Raw genomic sequence first — 26,304 nt, 5'->3', positions numbered from 1 at the left:
CACCTTTCCCCGACTCTCTGCAATTTTTTTGCACAATACGATCCTGAAATTCTTTAGGATCTGTACAAAAAAGATATTACGCCCAAGCTAACAAGGCTACCTTAGTCCCCACTGCCTCAAGATTTTGTTCAAATGGACAGAGTTTCTGGCCGGAGACAATCTGGCTGCGGCTAATTGGCCAGTTTGTACGCACCCATAGCACAAAGTGCTGCCAGGTGCAGAGGTGGCATGCAGCCATCTCTGAACTCAGGAGTCTATCTGCCTCACATCAGACTCGGCCATTTATCTTTTTGTTGTCAGTCATTCAAGTTACTGTTTTGTGTCAGTCATTCTAGTTACTTTTGTTTTGTGTCAGTCATTCAAGGTACTAAAACGCTCACATTTTAAGAAGGAGAGGTTGTTTATGGCAAGTCGCAATACTAAGCACTCCTTTAATAGTATAATGTCTCTTGTCTCCATCTTCTACCCGACTTGGAATAAGTACAAAGATTTGAATAGAGGAGTTCCCCCACAGGGTTTTTAAGCAGCAAAGATATCACAGCTTGTAAAGTGTATAAAAAGATCTTTATTTAGGAAAAAATTCTTTAGAAACACTTGTTGACATTAAAACATGAGCTCTGGCCATGAGGCTAAAGTACATATACCATAATACAGCGATGTGGACATGAACGTATAAAGGATAACATTACAGTAATACACATGCTAGAAGCCCTGATGCATTTCGACCTAGTCGTTTGTGGTCTACTTCTGGGGGACAAATTGCTCCAAAATAAATGCATTCAAATTTAGATTTTTTCAAAATAATTTTTTTTTCAAAGACATGCAATAATTTATATGTTCTGTTTTTGATGCACTGGACTGCATGTGGTGTGAACTGGCCCTTAGTGAAGCAGCCACGGCACAGGGAGTGAGAAATAATAATAAGTATTTTTTCTTAATCCTTAAATTCCCTACCCCCTAGCCCATGGGTGCTTAACCTATGGCCCTCCAATTGTTGCAAGTCCCATCATGCCTTTGCCTTTTAGAGTCATGCTTGTAACTGTCAGTGGCTTGCAATGTTTTATGGGACTTGTAGTTTCACAGCAGCTGGAGAGCCACGGGAATGAGCACCTATGCCCTAGCCAAACAAGCTTTTAAGCCATGCAGTGTGCAGTGAACCTTTATTCATAAGTACATTGAAAATCAGCCCAGAGTTCGGCTTTTAGATTTAAGCAAAGCCAGATTCACATGGAGCATTACTGAGCCACCATACTGCCCAAGTATTTAGAAATATGCTTCTTTGTTCATTCAGTGCCATTTTCTGAACAGTTAAAATCAAGAGTGGGAATGCTTTTGGACACATAAATAGCCACATTCAGACCTCCCTACGCAGGAAATTGGAAATCTGCTGAAAAATTGCCTCTAGAGCCATTATTAACTCTGTTGGTGTTTTGTACCTTGCTAAAGTTAATGTGGTTCAAAGAAAGTAGCCTTTCTATTTTTTTTCCTTAGCAGCAGGCAAAACTTTTTTTGTTCCAACTTCTCAATTTACTAATATACTAGATTGACCCCAACTCTAATTATTTACTATTTTAATTCTTTGATTATTATTCAATTATAATCTAGCTGTGGGAATCTTACATTTTGCTAAAAAATCGAAAGCCTATTTATTCAAATTTTGGTACAATTTAGATTTGGCTAGATATTAGCTGCTGGAATAAATTGTTAGCGTATCACAGTATTCTCCAGACATTTTTGTGTGTCTGTAAAATCATTGCACTGTGGTTAAGGCAGTGACCACCCCAGGGGAAGGCTCAGCACTGCTTAAAGAAGAACTCATAATTCCATTATTATTAAAGCAGTAGTAAAGCTTCTAAAAAAAAAAAAAGTTTTCCCTGTAAGGTAATATCAGAATGTGCACACATGCATCACATACTAGCAAATTGTGAAATACTTACCTTAAAACTAAGCCCTCCAATGGCACGATGTCCCCGCTGACAGGGCTTCCATGTTCATCTGGTCTTCTTTCTGGGTTTGCGGGCTCCAGCCGCCTGACTAGCTGGGCCACAGTGATGTCACTCCCGCAGGAGTCCTGGACATGGCACAGAGCTCTAAAGGTATGGCACAAGTATGCCATTCCTTCATAGTCCATGCGCTAGTGACGATATTACTCGCTGGAATATTTCCTAAGTTCTGAAAATTTAGGAGATATTCATTTATTCTACAGGTAAGCTTTATTATAAGCAATATATACAATGCTAGCTGCATTGTGTGTCAACCGTGGATGGAAGCTGGGTGCCTTGTACATTTGCAGGGATGTGGGGGGCATCCTGTGCCAGTTGCTTCTGGTACAAGGCTGACTTGAGTAGTGACATCTACATCACTACAATCATGAGAAGTTCAGGACTTGGTGTTGTGGAGCTTCTATGAACGTGATATCCTGAGGGCGGACCCCTGCGTTTCATGAGTTCTTTGGAGCACCTCAGTCGGGATTGAGCCGTGATTGTCGCTGACCTGTAGTGGGAGGTCCATGCATGGTGGGATTTGACATCTTCTTACCCTATGAACCCCCTTGGATGGACAAAGGCCCTGGCTGGGTATAAGCCACAAGGGTCACTGACCTCCCGTAATAGGGGATCCGTGCAAGCTGGTAATCAAGCACTTTTTATGGTGGAGTTAACAATTTATTTCTGGTGTTGGATGGTGTGGATTTCACTGGAAGGATTCCCTTCAACATAATTGGAATATTGGATCTATTTCGTTTTCGCTATCCTTGCAATGGTGGTCCAGCGTAGCCCTTTATGATTGTCCATTAGGGACGGTTATATCTTACAGTAAGACTTTCCTCTTTCTTCACAATTTGGACTATATATATGATTTAATTTCAATTTTTCAATATTTTTCACAAAATTTTAGCCCATCTCTATATATGATTGTTAGCTACATAACAGCTAACCCTAAGGGAGGAGCGGCACAGTTTTTCATCTTTGCCCTGGGTGCTGGATGACTTTGTCCCAGCAGGACAAAGTACTACATGTACTTTGTCCCGTGTAAAACAGAAAACAATAAAAATGGAAGTGAAATATCTTTTTTTAAACCTTTACAAGGATGGACCCAACATTGGTATAGCACCCAGTAAGTCAACCCCTTGGAATCCCTGTGTCTGTAATGTTCTGACTGCTTTGGTGTTCAGTATGCAGTGTAGATTTATTTGCAGAATATGCTACTGCTCAGTGGCTTCTGATTAGAAGTAACTTATGCAGCACGCTAAACATAAGCGAGGTGGAAATTAGAAGAGAACAGCTTGACCGGTAAGAACCTATTGTAGAAAACATGTACAGGCAGGACACCCTTTCTTTTGTATTTCTTCAGTCATGGGGAGGGTGGTGCCAGCAGCAATTTGCTAAGCACTGATATAGTACCAGAATTTAAAATGTTTTTGCACCATAGCTAGATTATGCCTTTTGGCTGTCTAAGTTAAACTCTAAAATGCTTTTTTTCCATAATCTATTTGTGCACTTAGAGTTCTGCAGTAATCATTTATTATTGATCTTAAATCACCAGAGAGGAATGTTTTGCTCAGGCATTTCCAGTCTCTATGTTTTGAACAGAGTTTATATTTACCACCTTGTGATGTTGCAGGTATGCTCAGGGCCCCTGAACTGTTTTTTAGACCAGCAGGTGGTAGGGGGCATGTGTCAAGTAGCAGGGTGTCTAAGCTGTTTTTACAGTTTAAACCTGCAGGGGGCGCTAGCCACACAGCAGGGTGCTTAAGCTGCATTCTTTATTTAGGCTAGGAGGAGGCTTGTACCAAGTAGCAGGGTGCTGGAGCTTCTTATTTGATTTACCCCAGCATGTGGCAGGGGATATGTGGCAAACTAACTGCTTTCTTTATTTGGACCAACAAGATGGATACGCCTAGTAATAGGGGGCCAGATTGACAGCGAGATACGACAGAGTATCTCAGATACTCCATCGTATCTCTCAGAGTATCTATGCGACTGATTCATAGAACCAGTTACGCATAGATATCCCTAAGATCCGACAGGTGTAATTGTTTTACACTGTCGGATCTTAGGATGCAGTACCGCGGCCGCCGCTGGGGGGAGTTCGCGTCGTAAACCAGCGTAGGGTATGCAAATTAGGAGTTACGGTTTTTCACGTTCGATACGTCGCCGCTAGTCTAGTTTCCCGTCGCAAAGTTAGTCGTAGTTTTTGGTGCCTTAACTTTACACAGCACACGTATGTGCTGTATAAAGTATGGACGTCGTTCCCGCGTCGAATTTTAAAAATTCACGTCGTTTGCGTAAGACGTCCGGGAATACGGAAGTACGCTACGCACGTCGCCGATCAAAAAAATGATGTCAGTTCGCGCAAAGCACGGCGGGAATTTCTAAACGGAGCATGCGCAGTAGGTCCGGCACGGGAGCGTGCCTAATTTAAATGGCACACGCCCCTTTAAATTATGCGGGCTTACGCCGGAGGCCGCCAGCATAGGTTTTCATTGCAAGTGCTTTGTGAATCAGGCACTTGCGATGAAAACTTGCGGCGGTGTAACGTATCTACGATACGTTACGCCGCCGCAGTTCTACGTGAATCTGGCCCTGGGTGCCAAAGCGGCCTTTTGTATTTAATCCAGGAAGGAGCACATAACAATTAGCAAAAATTAGCAAATCTGGCCAGCAGAAAAAGATGTTATAGGAAAAGAAGACTACTTGTTGCCCACTGAAGGTAAACTATCACTAACGTCTCTGCTGTCCCTATTCTTTTATTTGCAGTTTTCTATATTTTATTCTTAATAACTGAGCCTAACAAATTCTAGAAGGATATCTAAATAAGTTGTTTTTTTGGGGTAAGAGACTGTGTGAGTGAGCAACTATAGAACAAGGATTATCTCATGCACATTGTTAAATAAAGCAATAAACATTTTTCCTGGAAAACAAAGCTGTTGTTCAAATGGGACATGACCCCGTACTCATGGTTGGAATCACAGAAGAAAGCAATGGGAATTCAGAAGAGAATATATTTCTTTAGGAAATGTTTGTTGATGGATAACAAAATCCTCAGTGGGCTCCATGGCATTGTCTATAAGTGGAAGTTAGAAGCAGAGACCATTTCCTTATAAAGAACCAATGGGAATCATTGTGCCCAACTTTTAAATAAGGATTTGGAAACACCTGCTTGTTTTGATTCTGAGCAATTTAAATGTATATTACTCAGAAATACATTGTTTCCTGATCAAAAATGTTCACATCCATTTTGGTACACCAAATAGCAATATACAGTATTTGCTATATATATATATATATATATATATATATATATATATATATATATATATATATATATATATATATATATATATATATATATATATATATATATATATATATATATATACAGTATTATAATATATTCTATTTTAATTTTTGAAGAATGATTTTTTTGATTATGTTCATATTTAAAGGATAACTTTAGTTTAAAAAAGAAACATGCACCTGTTAGCAGATTGTAGGTACTAGGCCCCTTTCACACAGGCCATGTCTATTCCAGTCAACAGGGGACCTGTTAACAGATCTCTGGCTGAATTGGAGCTAAATGTGTCTGTTCAGTTTTTTGTGCCCAGACCTTAAGTGACCCATGGGTATGCGGCTATAAACAGATGCGCATCAGTTTACATTTGGCTATCTCAGAGCTGTCATGTTTAGGACCCAAAAGATGGAAAAGGACTTAGACAGACTTGGAGGTGATTCGATGTAAATGGATGCACATCAGTTTACATCTGACTACCCATAGTCTTACATTGAGCTCCATTCAGAACTGACTGAAAAACTGACAGTCTGATCTGAACTGAATGGCCATTTGAAAGGACCCTTATTCAGTACATTGCATAGATATTGCACTTCCCCCTTTTTTTTAGGGAGTACTTGAACATATTTTGTGAAATAGTTTTTTGATTTACAGATTTTACACTGGGCATCTACTGAAGCTAGTGAAGCTATATTCACAAAATGCGTTGAGTTATAGGATGAATTCAGTGTTAGTTTTTTTTTAAATTTGGAAGTGTGGAACATATACATATATGAATTATTATATGATGTAGATTATATGCCGGACTACTCTAATCAGCGCTCTCTGCCGAGTTGGTGGGATGCTGGCTTTTTAGCATGCATGTATGACAGAAGCCGACAGGCCGACATACACACAGGCTGAATGTCTCCCGACATTATACCCATGTGTACGGGGCTTAACTCTACTATGTATGTAAAAATTCTCATCTATTGCGCAATCATTTTTTTTTTTATGCAAATGTTAAGCCTCATTTAAAGTCCCATGGAAAAAAAAATTGTTTTGTGTATACACCACAACAAATGTGGGCCTTGTTCACTCCCATTGAAAGCCAAAGGGCTATAAGGGCCAACTCCATAATGGTCTTCACAGAAAATTACAAATTTCTTCTAAGTATTTCCAACAGGGTCAATAGAGTTAATTCACTAACGCAACCGCCCCTTTTCTCCTTGCATATACCCTTTCCTCTTCTGGCAGGGTCTAATTACCTAGCACCTCCATTCCCCCCTACATAACCTTTTGTAACTGTTGGGGAGGAGTGAAGGGAATCAATACAGAGTGTCAGTGGCTGATGACATCACATCAAAGATGGAGGTGCTCAGCCCCTCTCTAGGGTCTTTTTGATGTCTACACAAGGGAGGTTTGTAGATAAACAACTGGCATAAAATACGTGAAATGCACATAGATGTGCTTATAATCTTATAGGAAGAATTCGTTGAAATAAAGTGTCTGGCAACAGGGTCTTTTAAAGTAGACAGGAACACTTTGTGTTATTAGTTGTACAGGTGAGCTCAGTGCTTTGATCTAGAGAGCACTGACATTCCATGAACTGATTCTTGGCAATCATTGGTCATTCAGCTGGTCATCTGTAAAAAAAATATAAATATTGCACTTTCCTGTTTTGTATAATATTGCAATGCACTTACCAGATTCCAAGGAAACAAAATAAAAATAAAGTATGACATAGACATAAATGAACAATCAGACATGCAATCATAAGTAAACAATATATTTGGGGGCATTCTCAACTCTAGAAAATAATGCCTTAGTTGCATGAGCATTCATGTATAGATAATTAAAGCAGGACGGGGAGTTGCACACAGACTGTCCCAACAAGTAGCTTATCTGTTGGAAACAATAGCAATCTGGCATGGTTTTCTAACCTGTTTATCCTTACAGAATGTTTTTTGGGGGACTGTTGCATGCTTCCCTTTAGATATGAAACCATCACCTGATTTATCTGAAAATTCAGGGACTGTCATCTACTGTCTATGGGTTCTGAAAAGGAAGGAAGAAATACGATATGCTGTTGATATTGAAATGGAACGAGAAGCTTTAGAGAAAACAAATACAGAATCTCTACAAGAAAAAAGTGAAGAACATTGGACATATTATAGAAATGCTTATAAACACCTAGGGAAATGGCAGCAAGTAAAGCAGCGGTTGTTACTGCAGCTGGAACTTGAGGGCAGTGGTGGCCTCCCGTTCAACTGTTGACCAAGTAAAAAACATACTGGGGCAGATTCATATACAATGGTGCAGATTTGCACCGGCGTGGTGCATCATTTTTAGACTACACCGGTCCAGCGCGGAGAGGCAGTTAGGTGATTCAAGAAACTTTTTTTGTCTACGATGCCCCAGCGGGGCGGATTTTAGACGGCGTAAGGCGGGGTAAGGCCAACTGGGAGTCACCCTATGCTAATGAAGTGCCGGCCGTGGCGCAGGGGTCACGCCGGGGCGCATCTTAGACCGCACATGCTCAGTGACATCCAGGGGTAAATGCCCCAATCTGCACATGCTCAGAACTGCGCCCCGGCGTGATCCCTGAGCTACGCCGACCCACTACCAAAGCCCAGTCCATGAATCAGCCCAGACTTCCGCCCTGCAGGTGCAAATGTACTGAAGCTTTTTTTTTTCTAAGCTAGGTCGTTTGCATTGTGGTGGGGCAGTTATGGCTGATGCGGAATCCTCAGGTGGGCGGATGACCAATTTCAGCCCAGAGGAGAGGGCTGTAATTATTGAGGGTCTCTCCCAACATGGGGACCGCCTCTATGTGTTGTCCAGCAAGTGTTGTTGCTCAGTTCGTTTGTAATGCTGCTGCTTTAGCTGCTCTCCAGCTGACCTCTGCAAGTTTGGTGCAAAGTTACCCCTGCTTTTATGAGAGGTAACTTTGCACCGGAAATTTCAGCTCCGCTCACCGGGAGTAGCCTGCGCCGGACAAGCTTAAGTTGATGAATCGGCCCAAAAACCTAATTTGCATATTTAAAACAAAAAAACCATGGCCACGCCAGATCGGACCAGCGTAAATCTGCACCAACGCCGCGCCGGCGTGGAAAGGTTACACCGAGGCGATGAAGTCTATTTGGAGGCGTAATCTGGTTCTCTGGGTAAGGCGCAGCGATCCGCCGGCGCAAATCTGCACTTACGCCGTGCATCTACCAAAAAAACGGTGTAAGTGCTTTATGAATCTGGCCCACACACTGCATATTGGTTGATAATTAGAGGGAAGTCAACCGTGTCCAAGCCAATGTGACAGACAATGTACTATGATGGGGCCTCTGAACCCACCTGTTACTTTCTCACCTTCCCATTAGTGACTTTTCTTTAAAGTGGGGGTTCACCCAAAAAAAATGTTTTAACATGACATTCAGCCGAGTTGTCAGAATGACAATCGGTTGTTTTTTATCATTTCTTTGCCGTACATACCGTATTTTCACCGCCACGTCCGGGTCTGTAATCTGCGGGACTGGGCATTCCTAATTGATTGACATCCTTCCAACCGGCGCATACAGCGCGTCACGAGTTGCCGAAAGAAGCTGGACTGCGAGTCGGCTCTATACGGCGCCTGCGCACCGACGTTCGGCTTCTTTCGGCAACTCGTGACACGCTGTATGCGGCGGTGAAAATACGGTATGTACGGCAAAGAAATTAAAAAAAAACAGCCGATTGTCATTTTGATAACTCGGCTGAATGTCATGTTAAAAGTTTTTTTTTTGGGTGAACCCCCGCTTTAACTCCTGGAACATCTGGAAATACTGGGACATTCATAGTGCTATTGATATCTATGAGCCTCCTAACTGAAAGTGTCTGTGGGAGATCATTTTCTTGTTACCTGCAGCACACAAGCTCCTCTTTTAGTATTCTAGTAAAATATGAAAGGGTGAAATTGATTATTTTAAGTTTTTCTTCAGGCAACAAGAATAGTCCCTCCTTTCAATAGTTTCAGGCATCGTGGTGATGGTTAAAGACTGTTATGTATTTGACTTACACACCTCTAGCTACACATCTACATGCAGTATACTGTAGCTACAATCTGTGTGATAATAAATTAAGTATATTTCTTGGTTTCATTCATTGTATATGTGTTATTTCTACTTCCAGCTCAAATCCCCAATTCACCTGCAGTTCGAGTTTCCTCTCTACGCGACCTCCCCGTCAAGCTACAAGATCTGTACCAGCAGGGCTTCGCTGTGACAGCTATACATCCATTTGTTCAGTTCAGCGAGGGCAGTGAAAGGACTCCCCTGGAGGAGATGTTCCGAGTAGTCCTCATCAAGAAAACAGAAAGGTAGTTAACTATTCATGCCAAGACATGTGCCATGAGATTACATTATCTGCTAGTTTGTTTTTCTTTCTTTCTGTACTGTTCCTGTAGAGTTTTTACACATTTTAGAGGTGGGAAAGGTTAGAAGTTTTGATATTGTTTTTACCTTCATTTCCTGATGACCATCTCTCCGCCTATTTTTGTATGGGCACCACGAGCACTGAAAATGTAGCAGCATCACAGACAGAAATAAAAAACTTTTGTCCAAAATGTAAAAAACAGAAAATAAATATTATTTGGCTGGAGGGTTCACTCTACTAGAAACTGGAATTTTATTGGTGGGCTGAATCTCAAACTGGCCTTCTGTAACTAACTAACGTAGTATTGACCTATTGCAGGGGGAGTATTTTTCCTCCTATTATGATATTTTGTTTGCATTTCTTTTTCCTTTTTTTTTTTGCATTTTTAAAAAATATTGTATTTTAGTTGAATAGAAAATTAAGAAATAGAGAGTAAGTGGCCCTCATAATTGCACCATCTGGGCAGACCTTATAACTGGCTGTAGAGAGCTCACATCAGAATAAACAGGTTTGCAGGTAGTTCAACACATTGAATTGTTTGTTAAAGTGTTTGTTACCCCAACATTTCATATTCCTGATATGTGCCTGCTGTACCATATACTCGTATGAGTATCCTGTTCTCTTTTTATTGCTTTCTTTGTGTGAAATTGGTGTTCCTGTCAGTCCCTGCTTGCCAATTAAAAACTGACTACACTCAGCAGGAGAACACACTGTGGTCAGTTCTTAGCAAGCTCTCCTCCAATAATCATACTTGTCCTGACACGACCCCTCTGCACAGTCTTTTACTGGGAAGATCAGTGGCTGCTTTTTTTCTTCCCCCAGCTCTTATGCAGCTGATTATGGAGGGAACAGAGGGAATCTAATCACTTATTAAAAAAAGGGAAAAGGTAGCTATAATGTTTTTTTTTATATCTATGCACAAATGTTTTTCTTTTAATTTCTCCCGAATGTCTCCCGACATTACACCCATGTGTACGGGGCTTAACTCTACTATTTATGTAAAAATTCTCATCTATTGCGCAATCATTTTTTTTTATGCAAATGTTAAGCCTCATTTAATGTACCATGGAAAAAATAATTGTTTTGTGTATACACCACAACAAATGTGGGCCTTGTTCACTCCCATTGAAAGCCAAAGGGCTATAAGGGCCAACTCCATAATGGTCTTCACAGAAAATTACAAATTTCTTCTAAGTATTTCCAACAGGGTCAATAGAGTTAATTCACTAACGCAACAGCCCCTTTTCTCCTTGCATATACCCTTTCCTCTTCTGGCAGTGTCTAATTACCTAGAACCTCCATTCCCCCCTACACAACCTTTTGTAACTGTTGGGGAGGAGTGAAGGGAAATAATACATAGTGTCAGTGGCTGATGACATCACATCAAAGATGGAGGTGCTCAGCCGCTCTCTAGGGTCTTTTTGATGTCTACACAAGGGAGGTTCGCAGATAAACAACTGGCATAAAATACGTGAAATGCACATAGATGTGCTTATATTCTTATAGGAAGAATTAGTTGAAATAAAGTGTCTGGCAACAGGGTCTTTTAAAGTAGACAGGAACACTTCGTGTTATTAGTTGTACAGGTGAGCTCAGTGCTTTGATCTAGAGAGCACTGACAATCCATGAACTGCACAAATGTTTTTCTTTTCATTTCTATTTTAAATTGAAAGGCTTGTTTTACAAGGTGATCATTTACAAACATTTACAAACATATTAAGAAATATTAAGTAATGCCCAGACTGCATTGACTATAATGTCACTAAGGGGCCAATACCTAGAGACCAATGGGTCTCTTTATAAAATATTTGTGTGAATTCCTCAAGCATTTGCCCAGCCGTTACAAATAATCCCTGTAATGTGTCTATTTTCTATTATCATCAGCACCATCTGCTGGCCATTATGCCGTATTTTCCTGATTGAATTATTTCAGGAGAATACTGCATTATGGCCAACCAGATGGGGCTGACAGTTCATAGAAAATAAAACATATTAGACACGTTCCAGTAATTAATTATGATGATTGTAAGAAAGCTTGAGCAACTCGTACAGTGATTTTTTTTTTTTAAAACAGACCCCCAAGACAAAACATTTATTTTTAATTTTTTTTGTCTTACTTTGCATCTTCAACCTAAATTCTGCAAGTTCAATGTATAGAGTGCAGGGGATCTTTAGAGAGGTCAGATGACTTTCTACAGTTCAAGAAACATAATTAATTCAACTTTTTCTTGTTCATTGGTCTGGTCTAACATTCATTTTTACTAAAATAATGACATGATGCAAGGGGTTGGTCTTGTACAAAAATGCATCATTATCAGGTGTGCCAAGGGAAGTATGATGTCTAAACACAGCCATGAGCAAAGCAGCTGTTAAATTTTAAATGTATACTAATACGACATCAATGGTATGACAGTTCCCTGGGTACCGATTTCAAGATTAATGTTTACATGGATACAAGCTGAGATCAGGGCTTACTCTTCCACAATGTTTCCCTTGTGTTCATTTATATAAAGGTGTTAGGAATTTTCTGTAGCAGCTGTAAGAAGATGTACGCTGTCAACAGAAAACTGTCATCACCGGGGTCATTTGTACACGATAGTGTACTGTTTTACTAAATACAGAGAACGTCTTTCTACAATTTCCTAGACCAGTAATGAAGTAACACCTTTAGTGAGGGTACTGCGTGTTTAATATTCATTGCTAATAAATAGATTTGCACTTGCCATTATGAATGATATGGTAATGAACATTAACCAGTATTGCTTTAAGATATGGATTCCTGTTTTGCTTCTCTTATCCTTCTTCTCCAGTGACAACTTAATTATATTCAAATAAACCTTATTGCTGTGTATTCCATTCATGTAGCAGTAGCGTTAGATGATGTGTATTCATTAATATTCGCAGCATAGTGCTCCCAGACATTTTACTTTAGAAGACAAAAGCAGAAGGTTTCTTGCCTGCCCTTGGCAAATATTGCAGAGGTATTCATTAGAAGACATGCAAGCCTATTCAATATTTAAGTGCAGGGGCAATAATGATGTTCAGTGTGCAGCAACTGGTAGCTACCAACCTGATTTCAGTTTATAGGGGTCTAATGGGTAGATGTGTGCATAACTCTTTCTCTTACTGTATAAACAAGTTGGAATGCAGAGGACTCTCAAGAATAACCGTATTCCGCACCAATTATAAAAAAATATATATCTTGGATATTCTCCCTTATCAGTTTGTGTCTGTTGTCCAGGGGCCACCAAATAAGTTTTTGTGTTTTGGTGATAGCTTCCTGAATAAGCATTCCATACCTGCCCTTTCTGTTATGTATATTATGAACCTTTCCAGGCCTGTACAAAAGCAGAAATATTGTTTTAAAAGTTAAGATATGTGGAAATTACCATATAACACTTTTGCCAGCAATCCCTTCAATAGGGGAGCAACTAATATGCAGCCCAGTGTATAAACCCTCTCCATTTGCACTATTATGCCTGATTGTTAGAGGTATGGGGTACCTGTGGGCCCAAAAACATTGTAAACTGACACTTATTCAGGCAGGGTCCTCCAGGTGTCCGAAGATTGTTTCTGATCTGCCAGGAGTGTCTCCAGACTTTCAAAGCTGCTTTACTGATCTGCACATACCTACCCGAATTCATGGTCACTGACTCTGGCACATCATCTACGTATCTTATCCGCCTAACTTCATGACTCCCAAATTCCTGAGATAAAAAAGAGGAACACCTATTAGCACAAAGGATACACACTGTATATATACTGTACAAAGGTGGCGCCCAGATTCTGATAAGCCCTCCACCCGCAGCCCCCGACAACCACCAGCCAAGGTTATCAGTAAGAGACCCTTGTTCCCATCAACATGAAACATCAAAGCACCCTCCCCATGTTAAGGGCAAGTGGCCTGGTGTGGTTCAGGAGGGGGGCGCTTGCTTGTCCCCTCCTCTTCCTGGCCTGGCAGGCTGCATGCTCGGATAAGGGTCTGGTATCAATTTTGGGGGACCCCACGCCAATTTTTGTTTACATTTTGGTGTGGAGTTCCCCTTAAAATCTATGCCAGACCCTAAGGGCCTGGTATGGATTTTGGGGGGGACCCCACACCATTTTTCCCCCTAATTTTGTCATAGGTTCCCCTTAACCACTTCAATACACTCTATTATATACTCTGAACTGCACTATATACCCTGCACTATATTATATATACTACACAGACTGCACTATATATTCTCCACTGTATTATATATCCTACAATGACTGCACTATATACTCTGCAATGTATTATATATACTATACTGATGGTACTATATACTCTGAACTGTATTATATATACTACACTGACTGCACTATATACTCTCCACTGTATTATATATACTACACTGACTACACTATATGCTCTCCACTGAATTATTTATACTACATGGACTGCACTATATACTCTGAACTGTATTATATAAACTACACGGATGTCCCTATATACTCTGAACTGTATTATATATACACCACCATGTAAGCAGCAGCCTTATATAGTGTGGGGCATTAACTTAGCCCCTGAGCCATTATTGGCCAAAGCATACAGGTCAGGTGCATCAATCCAATCAGCAGCTGTCAATGCACTGTGATCTTGCAGTGCATTATGGGGCAGTCCATGGCAGGCGAACTTCCCGCGAGCACCTCATATGTTTGTTCTATGAACAAGCGAACACCCGGTGTTCGAATCGAACATCTGGACCATCCCTAATATACACACATATGTAAAGGACATACCCCTACCACACGCCTACTTACATGATGGACCATGAAGAATAAATACACAAAAAATGACTGGTTAAATATTCATGTGCTTTTTTTTTCACCAACACTTTTTTATACTGGCTTTTTAAAATAACAAATGCAGTAATTAATAATTTAGGTTGGATGACATGTTTGGCATAGTATAACATGTTTGGTTATTAAATAGTATGTTAGACCACAAAGGAATAACAGAGGAGGAAAGAGGGATGAAGGGATTTGGTTCCAGAACTGGAGCAGTCCCTTCAGACGATGGACAGTTAGGGGCCTTGTTACTATTGGGCTGTCAGGGAGTCCTGAAACCAGCAAAGCACTGTGCACTATTGTAAAGCACAAGTTGTTGTTGTTGTTGTTGTTGTTAAACAGCAGTATGGCTGTGGTAAGGCCCTGTTACTTCTTTTTAAATGGAGCCCTATTTCTTTTTACAGAACAAAATTCGTTTTTGGAACTGTATTTGGTTTATGTATATGATTTTGATAGATATAATATTTTATATACTGTATTCTGTTTTTTGTTCCTTATATTTTATTAGCCCTTTATATCTTTAGCATAGGCATGACATCCTGCCTGGTTGTATAATTGATTACCGGGGTTGTAAAGGCCAAAGGTTTTTTATCTTAATGCATTCTATGCATTAAGATAAAAAGCCCTCTGTGTGCAGCAACCACCTCAGTACCCCCTTATACTTACCTGAGGCCCCGTATTCCTCCAGCGATGTCCATGAGTGCCTTGACCGTACTGATTGGCTGAGGCACAGCAGCGGCGCCATTGGCTCCCACTGCTGTCAAAGTCAATTAGCCAATCAAGAGAGAATGGGGGCACGGCCGAACCAGAGCTCCGTATCTGAATGGACACACGGAGCTGCAGCTCGGCTCGGGTGCCCCCATAGCAAGCTGCTTGCTGTGGGGGGCTCTTGACAGGAGGGAGGGGCCAGGAGAGCAGAAGAGGGACTCAAGAAGAGGAGGATCCAGGCTGCTCTGTGCAAATCCACTACACAGAGGAGGTAAGTATAACTTGTTTGTTATTTTTATAGGAAAAAAAAAACAGACTTTACAAACACTTTAATGAAATAAGGCTAGAATAAGATCTATAGAAAAACTTCCTTTCCATCATACATGGACAACCCAGTCAACGATGCTGTACATTTATGTGTATGCTCATATTTGCACATTACCATGCACACCTCCATGTGCGATTCTGCAGGTTATTTAAATGTCATTGCACAGCATAACATTTGGTACATTATCAAGAAAACACAGGAAGGTGTTAATTATGGATTTCCATAAATGGAGTAACAAAGTAAACAGAAAAAATGTACTTGTTTTGCATTTGCAAGTCATTATTGTGCTGTAATCATGAAAGCGTAGCACACTATTAGCTGCAGACTGGGAGTACAGGCAGAGTGCAGAGGGGAACCAATTTCAAATGAAAATCAAATGTAGTGCACCATGCCCTTCCTACATATGAGGCATTGTAGAATTCCAGCATGCCCACATTACAGTAACTGCAGGACCCTGCAAGCGTCACACCCAGCTGTTAATAGTTTATTTGCTTCACAGCCATAACTGCAAACAGCTGAGCAGGAAATGACGCGTAAACTTAATTACAAGAAGCAGCATGTTGTTCCTAGTTCAGAACACACTGAATAGGTTGTATTGCTTTGCATTTCATACTGTCTTGGAATATTTTTTTATGAAATATACTGTATGATAATGACTATATGGACAAAATGATTCCAAAATGATTAAAGGGGTTGTAAAGATAAATGTTTTTTCACCTTAATGCATCCTATGCATTAGGTGAAAAAACATCTGACGGTACCGCCCCCCCCCCGAACCCCCGTTTTACTTACCTCACCCCTCGAAAGTCCCGCGCGCACCCTCGTGATCCTCTTCGGTTCCCAGCCTGGCCGTTGATTGGCTAGGCTGGACAGATGATAGCAGCGCAGCCATTGGCTGGCGCTGCTGTCAATCACATCTGGGGGGCGGGCCGAGTGATACAGTCAGCGGCTATGCCCGCCGCTGTATCATGGGAGCGCGCCCGCAAAAGCTTTCCACCATGCGAGCTCGCTCGCATGAAGGTGGAAAGCTTTTGCGAGCAGGAGCCGAGACAGCCGCCGAGGGACCCCAGAAGACAGGATTCGGGGCCACTCTGTGCAAAACGAGCTGCACAGTGAAGGTAAGTATAACATGTTTGTTATTTTAAAAATTTTTTTTGCCTTTAGTGTTCCTTTAAAACAACTTTTTTTGTTAGCATTTTGCACTTTTACTGACTAGGGGGCCAATTTATAAAGCAGCCGTATGGTCATACTGCATCAATACTGCAGCTTCTAAAAAAGCACTTGGGACTATAAAACAAGCTAAACTCTTTCCACAGGAATTGCAGGGGGAAGGGGGGGTTCAAATTATGTGACTGGGTTCTCCTCCAATCCCATGGACAAGGCCTATGGCCCATAGTGATGCTAAAAAAGTTTCGCAATATAGCCTTCCTCATACTGTAAAGTATTCACAGCGCTTCGCCTTTTCCACAGTTTGTTATGTTACAGACTTATTCCAAAATGGATTCAATTCATTATTTTCCTCAAAATTCGACAAACAATAACCCATAATGATAATGTGAAAGTAATTTGTTACATACGTTTTCAAAGCCTTGACACTCAAAATTGAGCTTAAGTACACTGATCCACTGATCATCCTTGAGATATTTCTACAACCTGATTGGAGTCCACCTGTGGTAAATTCAGTTGATTGGACATGATTTGTAAAGGCACACACCTGTCTATATAATATGGTTAACAGTGCATGTCAGAGCACAAACCAAGCAATGAAGTCCAAGGAATTGTCTGTAGACCTCCGAGACAGGATTGTATCAAGGCACAGATCTGGGGAAGGGTACAGAAAAATGTATGCAGCATTATTTTATTTATGTAAAATGTTTATCCCAAAAGGAAAATACTCTTTTTAGTTATCTAACTGCTGCTATACAGTATACAAGGGCTCAAAATTTCAAGTCTTGAGCCACTAGCCAGGCCTCAAGGGTTACTCGCCACCAGTTGCCCCACCCAACCCCTACCCTGCTCTGCCCCTAATTCTGCCGCTAATCACACCCTCATAAATTATCTCATGAAATGACACTTAAATGTTTTATGCAGAATTAAGTTACAAAAATAAATATTAACAACAACTTTATCAGTTCCCTTCAGCACAGCCTCACCTGTGCCCCACATTGCAGCCTCACTGTGCCCCCGATTGCAGAGTCATTGTGCCCCCCCGATTGCAGAGTCATTGTGCCCCCCCGATTGCAGAGTCATTGTGCCCCCCCAGATTGCAGAGTCATTGTGCGGCCCCCCCAGATTGCAGAGTCATTGTGCAGCCCCCCGCGATTGCAGAGTCATTGTGCGGCCCCCCCGCGATTGCAGGGTCATTGTGCGGCCCCCCCGCGATTGCAGAGTCATTGTGCGGCCCTCCGCGATTGCAGAGTCATTGTGCGCCCACCCGCGATTGCAGAGTCATTGTGCGGCCCTCCGCGATTGCAGAGTCATTGTGCGCCCACCCGCGATTGCAGAGTCATTGTGCGGCCCCCCCGCGATTGCAGAGTCATTGTGCGGACCCCCGCGATTGCAGAGTCATTGTGCGTCCCCCCGCGATTGCAGAGTCATTGTGCGGCCCCCCCAGCGGCCAGATCATGAAAGAATGAAGAGGAGAGCCGCGGATCGCTGAGCGGTATAGCCCGCTGTAAGAACTTACATTTCCTCTGCTCTGCTCGTTCACACAGCCCGCCTCCTCCTGACCCTGCACCTGTGATAAACAACACATCCCAGCATTGGACCCGTATTCTGTCTATCACAGGTGCGGGGTCAGGAGGAGGCGGGGCTGTGTGAACGAGCAGAGCGGAGGAAATGTAAGTTCTAACAGCGGGCTATAATACAGCTCTGCGATCCGCGTTTCTCCTCTTCCTCCGTGTCCTCTGCTATCGGGAGGATCGCTGGGAGAACAGCTCCTGACCCCGCCCGCCGCAGTGCTCGCCCCCCCCCCTCACTCTCAGGCAGCCCAGCTCCTCGCCAGACCTTGTTTTTCACTTGCAAAATGCGAGTATGCAAGTGCAAAATTTGAGGTCTGCAGTATACTATAAGTAATGATCATAAATACAACATATAGCTACATTACAGAATATGTTTTATGGAGTTTAGTATCCTGCTGGAAAGTTATTGTTATGAATAATGAGCCCTTAGAGATGTAAAGGTGAATAGTATGAAAATTACTTTTCTAGTTATTAGAATGCTTGAGGATGTAATTAATCCAAGTCTGCCATACTGTGGATCAATGCTATGTGGATGGTGTCCAATGCTGGTTACTAAGACTCAATAAACAAAATGAGATTTCTTTGGAATATCCTGAAATGCAGAAGGAAAAACATTCATTTAAAGCTACTATAAAGAATTAATCATACATATATGTTAATTTTGGTAGCACATTTCAGATTCGAGAAAGGTGTGAGATGCAATGTATTTTAAAGATGGAACATTTGTGTAGAGAGCTATGCCCTACCCTATGTCCCAACCCTCACATTAACCCACAATGTAAATCTCACATTTACTCACCTTGTATCAATAACACCAACCCTCTCTGTAACCTTAAAATTATGCTTTCTAAAGCCCTGTACACACGATCCGATATCTGATGGAATCGAATCCGATGGATTTTTTCATCGGATATCCGATAAAGCTGACTTTCATCAGTCTTGCCTACACACCATCAGTCAAAAATCCAAAACGCGGTGACGTACAACACTATGACGAGCCGAAAAAAATGAAGTTCAATGCTTCCGAGCATGCATCGACTTGATTCTGAGCATGCGTGGATTTTTGTCCTATGGAGTTCCACACAGACGATCAGATTTTTCTATCGGTTTTTTATCCATAGGAAAAATGTAAAACATGTTCTATTTTTTTTCACCGATGGAAAAAAAAACGTTGGGGCCCACACACGATCGGTTTGTCCGATGAAAACAGTCCATCGGTCTGTTTTCATCGGACAAACCGATCACGTGTGTACACGGCTTAACAGTGCTTTTTAACATCTTTGCAAATCTTTCAACTTTTTTTATGGTAACCACCAATGGCAGCCTCTGTAGCATTCCCAGTAAAGGTTTCCTTAAAGATCACCAGACAACCATATACAATTTGTCTTTCAAATCTTATGTCAGAATTAAAAGATAAATGTCTGTGTACAGTGACCTCTATGCATGATCTACTTAAAGTGGAACTACATTGCATCTGAGCACCACAAACCAAAAATACTATTTAATTAATTTTTAATATTCAATGCAAAATCCCTCTTTTATCCATGTCTCCATGCTTTATATTCTTTAGAAACCACTTTGAAAAACACCCCTTGGCATTTTTGGCCGTGGCCATCTTGAGTAAGGGCAGATGATTCATGTAGAATTTACTTCCTGGAATACAATCAGCATTATGGTTGCCCTCAAAGAGCTGGTCATATCTGCAATAAAATATAAATGTATCTGCTCTTTATTATTAAATAATTGCCTCTGCATTCAATTATTACTAGTTTTAGTAAAAACAGATGTAGCAGAAAATAGCAGATGTAGCAGATGATAAGGAGAAGTTTGAAATGGAGGGTCGCAAACCACTGGTATCATTCACAAGAAACTTTATTGGAGAGACTGCTCGGACAGAACAGGATTCTGCAATGGTGTTCTGTCTGAGCAGTTTCCAATACATTTTCTTGTTAAAGTGAACCAACTGACATAGAATGTATTATTTCCATAATGATTGTAATCAAATGTCCAGAGCACTCCACCCTCCCTTAGATCACATGTAAAGCGCCACCCCACCATCAGAAATCAAGAGTCCCCCACCCTCTTTTATATCACAGTGCACCCATCTTACCTTGTGCTGCTGCTGCCTGCTGCTGGGAAGAAGCTGGGGGTGGTGCTGGGAAGCAGAAAGTGCAGAGTCTAAAGGAGGACCAGAGGAAAGCTGGAGTCAGCTGCGGGAGTCTCCTGAATGCTGAGACTAGGGGAAGCGGAGAAAAGGGGGTGCTGAGGCCGCATAGAAAGGCACAGTATTTGTAGGAGGAGTTCTGCCCTCCTCTTTGCAGTCAACTGCTGAGACAAGGTGAGGGTGGAGATGAGGGTGGTGCCTGAGATGCAACAGAGGTATGAGGACCATATGAAATGGCCTGGCGGGCCTTGTGTTTGACACATGTGGTCTAGGCGATCCAAGCAGAAGTGGGAGCTGGACCTGACAAAACTAGGTACCCCCCCCCCCCCCCCCCCCAAAGAAAAAAATATATGGCAGCGGAGGGAGATAGGAAAAGAGAGTGGAACGTTCCCTTTTTAATGAAGTTCCGCTTTAAAGATTAAAATTGGTCAATGTTGATTGAGCTAAACTAGCAGAGGAGCCCCGATTTAAAAGCAGGCAATAGTACAATTAATTTACCACTGTCTTCCAGTAGCCCTAACACTAACCTTCTGGTAACTCTAACACTATTCGTTTTAAGTCTGCGTGATGGAGCGATTTTCTTTCCTGCATTCAGCCTGCCCATACATGGTTTGAATCTCGGCCGGTTCAGCACCATCAGTGGGCGGCTTTTTGTACCCCTTACCCCTTATTTGCATTGAACTAGAAGTGAGTAGACATATAAATATCATGTAAATATTGACTCCTGTCAGTGAAATTTTATAACATGTATCAAATTAAAGAATTTATTAAACTCTGTGACTGCAAAAAAAATTCCCAGGGAATATTTGCATCACCAAGACCCTCACCATTTTCCTTATGAACCATTTCTGTTACTTTCATCTATATATATATATATATATATATGTATATATATATATATATACATATATATATATACAGTATATATGACAGTTTAACAAGTTGGGCTACCTGAAACTGAAAAACTGCAACTGATATTTACAACGTATATTTTTTAAGTCAAATAACTTTTATATAGAGGGAAATTGGTAGGTTTAGGCCTTTGCACGTATATTTTTCATGCAGTTTTCATGGGTCTTAAATGCATTTTCATGTATCCCTTCTTACATTTTTTATTGAAGTCTATAGGCTATAGGGCATCTATAGGGCATCAAAAAAGCCCCCCCCCCCTATATTTCCTGATGCAATACGATGTAGCATACAGGTGTTAACGGACCACACACAAAATAATTGTTGTCCTCTTATCATGCATTTCCTGGAGTTGATTGTATCATAGCTCCCAACTGTCCCTCTGTTCCTCATTCCTCCTCATTTGTCCCTATTATTTTGGTCTGATCTATATAGTTGTCTATAAAATGCACCTTTATCTTTCAAAAAGTTTTTCCAAATTTTTCCTTTATCCAGTTTCTAAATTGCTGTATTTGTAAATTTCAAAAGCCTTTATAAAGGAATATAAGTGGTAAAAAAAAGCACTTGTGGGTTTAACTAATATTTTTTTTCATATAATTCTCCTTTAAGGGGGCGTAGCAGGGGGTGTGTCCTATGCCTACATACTTTTTCTAATAAGTGTCCCTCTTTCCCATCTCAAAAAGTTGGGAGGTATGTTTTATTAAATCACACAGGTATGAACGTGCCTAATTTCTTTAATACCATAATTTCTTCCTCATCACATTGCTATGTTTTATGAACAGCTGATGTTAGTAATGTGAGATGATTTGTAGTAAACTGATAGCTTAGCATATGCTGGCCTTTGAGAAGCCATAAGTAATTCATGCGTTTTATGTACCCTAAAGCAGAGGCAGACACAATATTGTGATAGGAAATGATATGCACGGATTGAATTACTTTCATGGTAAATGTTGGAGGAATTTGAGAAGTTACAAAGAATATAGCTACGAATTCTTGTGAGAATTGGAAAAAAGGAAATATTGTCATATGGACTGTAGGTATAAAATTCAGAGATCATCTGGGCAGACCAAATACGTATTGATCTAGTGATGTAAGAAAACTAACCTTTTCTAGAGAATGACACGACTTTAATCTTATCTTGTAGCTATTTCCAAATATGCCTTATTACCTTGCCCAGAATTGAGGAAAAGAGGAAATGCTTAAAATGTATTGAAGTTTTGAACTACATGCTGTTTTACTTATTTGCTTTCTGTCTCTATTATGGTCAGGACTATATTTTTGCACTCCGGTAAATATGAAAGATTGCATTAAATTGGGACATCTGCAACAGATCTTTTTGCAGGCAGACATTAGAAAAGCTCTGGGTCTGAAGGCATAGGGTAAGGTAAGGGGCATACTAGTAAAGCTTCATATTTTCTGTGGCTCTCGTCCTAGTCGCCAATGGCATTTTCTGTGGCTATTGCCCCTGGTAACCAATGGCGTGCCCTATGGCTTTTTACCCAGTGACTGCTGGCATTTTCTGTGATTTTTGTCCTAGTAAATAATGTTCTCTGTTGGTTTTGCACTAGTGAATAATGGCATTTCTTGTGGCTTTTGCCACCAGTTGACAAATGTAAGCAATAATGTACTCTGTGGTTTTCATTGTATTGAGTGATGGTGTTTTTTCAGTTGACAAATGTCTTCTTTGTGGCGTTTTACTGTAATGGCCAATGGCTTTCTCTGTGGCTTTCCCCTGTAACCATTTGCATTTTTGTGATTTTTCCTCAGTGACAGATAATTTATAATCTTAGAAGTTCAGACTTGAACCTTCTCATTTAACTAATAATGTTTCAGTAATACATTTCCTTTATACATTTTCTCTGCAACATTTACATTAATAATGGGTCCAGGAGTTCTAGATCTTTTTTTTTTTTTTTTTTAGGTTCTAGCAATGCCAAAGACTTCTTGTCTCTCAAAATAGGTTAAAAGGCCTTTATTTCATGCATGAGAAATCCCTCAGTTATTGTGTTAAATAAAACACAGTTAATGACTTATAAAACTTCTAGAAAAATAATAATATGCTAAAACTTGTGTGGAGTTAATTCTGTAATTATAGTGAGGGTTTTTCACCTCAATTGGAATACAGTATGGTAAATGTTGAAATGCTGTCCACTACTGCCTGCCTACAATATAACAAGCAAGGCTCATAACTATTCATCATTTTGAGGGACTGTCCATCTTTTGAGACCGAATTCCTCTGATCCTTGTGCAGCCTCAGTTGTCTCTCCTTTTGGTTTGATGTGTTATTTTTTTAACAAAATGTATTATTTTACTACTAAAAGTGTTCTGCTAAATATTTTTATCTAAACTCTATAGGCCAGATCCACAGCCCCGCAGCGCAACGTAACTTAACAGATTTAAGTTACACTGCCGCAAATTTCCTAAGTTAGGTATCGATCACAACACACTTACCTGGAAATTTGCGGCGGTGTAACTCAAATCCGTCCGGCGCAAGGCGTTCCTAATCTAATGGGGCGAGTCCCATTTAAATTAGGCGCGCTCCCGCGCCGGACGTACTGCGCATGCTTGTGACGCAAATTTCCCGACGTGCTTTGCGCGACGGGACGTCATTTTTTGCGCGGCGCGTAGCGTATTTCCGTATTCCCGTATGGCTTACGCAATCGACGTAAAATTTTAAAATTCGACGCGGGAAGGACGGCCATACTTTACACAGCAGTACGCCTGCTGTGTAAAAGTAGGGCTGCTTTACAAAAGTGTAACTAAGCGACGGGAAACTAACGTAGCGGCGACGTAGCGAACGTGAAAAAGCTTTGAGGATCGACGTAACTCCTCATTAGCATACCCGACGCGTAATTTCGACGATGAATGCCCCCAGCGGCGGTCGCGGTACTGCATCTTAAGATCCGGCAGTGTAAATCTATTACACCTGCCGGATCTTCTGTCTATCTCTTGGAAACTGATTCTGTGGATCAGTTCCAAAGATAGAAACAGGGATACGCAGGCGGAACAGCAGATCCGCCTGCGTATCTCTTTTGAGGATCTGGCCCTATATTACTGCATTTGGTATTTTGAGAAACCAATATAAAAAAAATTTGATTTAGATTTTCTGCATTTTAGAGCTTTGTGGTCTGTGTAACTGGGGCCATAGCATGAATATGTCCTTTACCAACATATTGTATGCTAAAGGGTGTTCCTCTTTATTATTTCAGAAAGATGGGAGATAAGTATATATATATATGAGCTCCAACAGCTTTTTTTTTTTCCTTCAAAATAGGAACATTAAAAAAAAAAAGCAAAATTGTGCATTGGATGGAACCTAGAGTTCTCCCTGCTAGGTGACATGCCTTATTATAAAATATAGATATGCATTATTTCATATTTACCAGTCTAATAAAACAACATTTTCACATTTATTTTTTAGTTCTGAACATAATAAAAATGAATATATAATTAAAACACTATATAGCCCACTTAAACATCAGATCTAGAAATTATGTTTAGCAATTGAGAATTTAAACTAAAAGTACAAATTGTGGCTTGTTAAAGGATTTAGAACTGTAAAGCTGGATACACACTATACAACTTTTGTTGTTCAATTTCCTTTAGATTTACCATCAACTATGTAGTGGAAGGGCAGGGTGGATAAAAATCAATGATTAAAAAAATAAAATAAAAAAATAAGATTTATTTGATTTAAACCAGATTTTTTTTTTTTTTTATCAAATTAATTTTAATAAAATGCTTTTGGAGTAAAACTCTATCTAAAGATAGTTTATTATTTAAGATACAGTAATAATCTAGTTTATTCAGCATGAAATGGAGCTTAGTTATGTAGCATGAGGCTGTATATTCTGTAATAATATAATGAATCCAAGCTCTGCACGCTGAGATAACATGCACTGCATTGATGCATTCACACAATTTCACAGTAACCATGAGATAAAACAAAGTTCTGATTGAATCTGTTTTGATATCGCTGTTCTACTAACCTAGCAGCTTATTATTCTCAATAGGAAATCTCCATTTTGTTTGCAAATATTAAAGATTCTAACTAGAAGCAGTCCTTACATTTAAAGAGCACCTGTCATTTCAGATCCATCATGGCAGTGCCTTTTAGCGTGCATCCACTCACTTGCTGCCGCCACGTCCCTCACCTTGTTGTGTCCCACTAAAGTGAATGGGACTGTCGGTGAGTCAACAGCGGGTCAGAGGAGGAGCTCCTGTGAGAAAGAGATGACAGTTGCTCTTTAAAAATGATGACTTAAATCGAGTTAATTTAAATCAAGCCTTTTTCAGAGAGCGGTGGGGGGTGGAGGTTCTGGGTGTACAGGGGGAGGAATGGGATGAAATGTGGGACCGTCCGTTTAAATATTTAGTGGCAGCGAGAGACAGGCTAATCCAGTTTAAATTCTTACATAGAGTATATTATACCCCGGCCAGATTGGCATTGATATATCCATCGGTACCTGCCGAATGCTGGAGGTGTATGTTTTCCCCTGCTGACGCGCAACATGTGTTCTGGAATTGCCCCCAGATCCAACAGTTCTGGACTGGGGTCACGGCCTGTATTGCAGAGGTGCTGGGGGTACCGGTCCCACGGAAATTAGTGTCTGTTTACTGGGTTTGGTGGAAGAGGTGGTACCGTCTAGGGCTCACAGAACATTATTGAGTATCTTGCTGTTTTATGGGAAGAAGGCCATTTTGCTCAAATGGAGGAATCCAGGGGCCCCTGAGATTGCTTTTTGGAAAGGTTTGGTGAACGCTATGCTACCATATTATAAATCAACGTACCTATCTCGGGGATGTGTTGGGAAATTTGAGAAGGTGTGGAGGGCCTGGTATGAATCAGATCACACGGTTGGGTAAAGAGAAAGATGACTAATTTATGATTAAGTATGTATGTATATATATATATATATATATATATATATATATATATATATATATATATATTTCTGTGCTGTGCTTGC

At 40.7% G+C, this 26,304-nt stretch overlaps 1 protein-coding gene across 1 annotated transcript in view; it reads left to right on the top strand.

Annotated features, from left to right (window-relative positions):
* RFTN1 (raftlin, lipid raft linker 1) overlaps nt 1–26,304 on the top strand; it is a 475,198-nt gene that overhangs the window by 189,286 nt on the left and 259,608 nt on the right. Inside the window, exon 3 of the mRNA XM_040352954.1 lies at nt 9,430–9,616. Within this exon, the coding sequence (XP_040208888.1) occupies nt 9,430–9,616 (187 nt within the window). The remainder of the gene's footprint in view (nt 1–9,429; nt 9,617–26,304) is intronic.

This window comes from Rana temporaria, chromosome 5 (assembly GCF_905171775.1).
Source record: "Rana temporaria chromosome 5, aRanTem1.1, whole genome shotgun sequence".
Taxonomy (NCBI): domain Eukaryota; kingdom Metazoa; phylum Chordata; class Amphibia; order Anura; family Ranidae; genus Rana; species Rana temporaria.
Note: the sequence above shows the minus strand (reverse complement) of the source record. Positions and strands in the feature narration are given on the sequence as shown.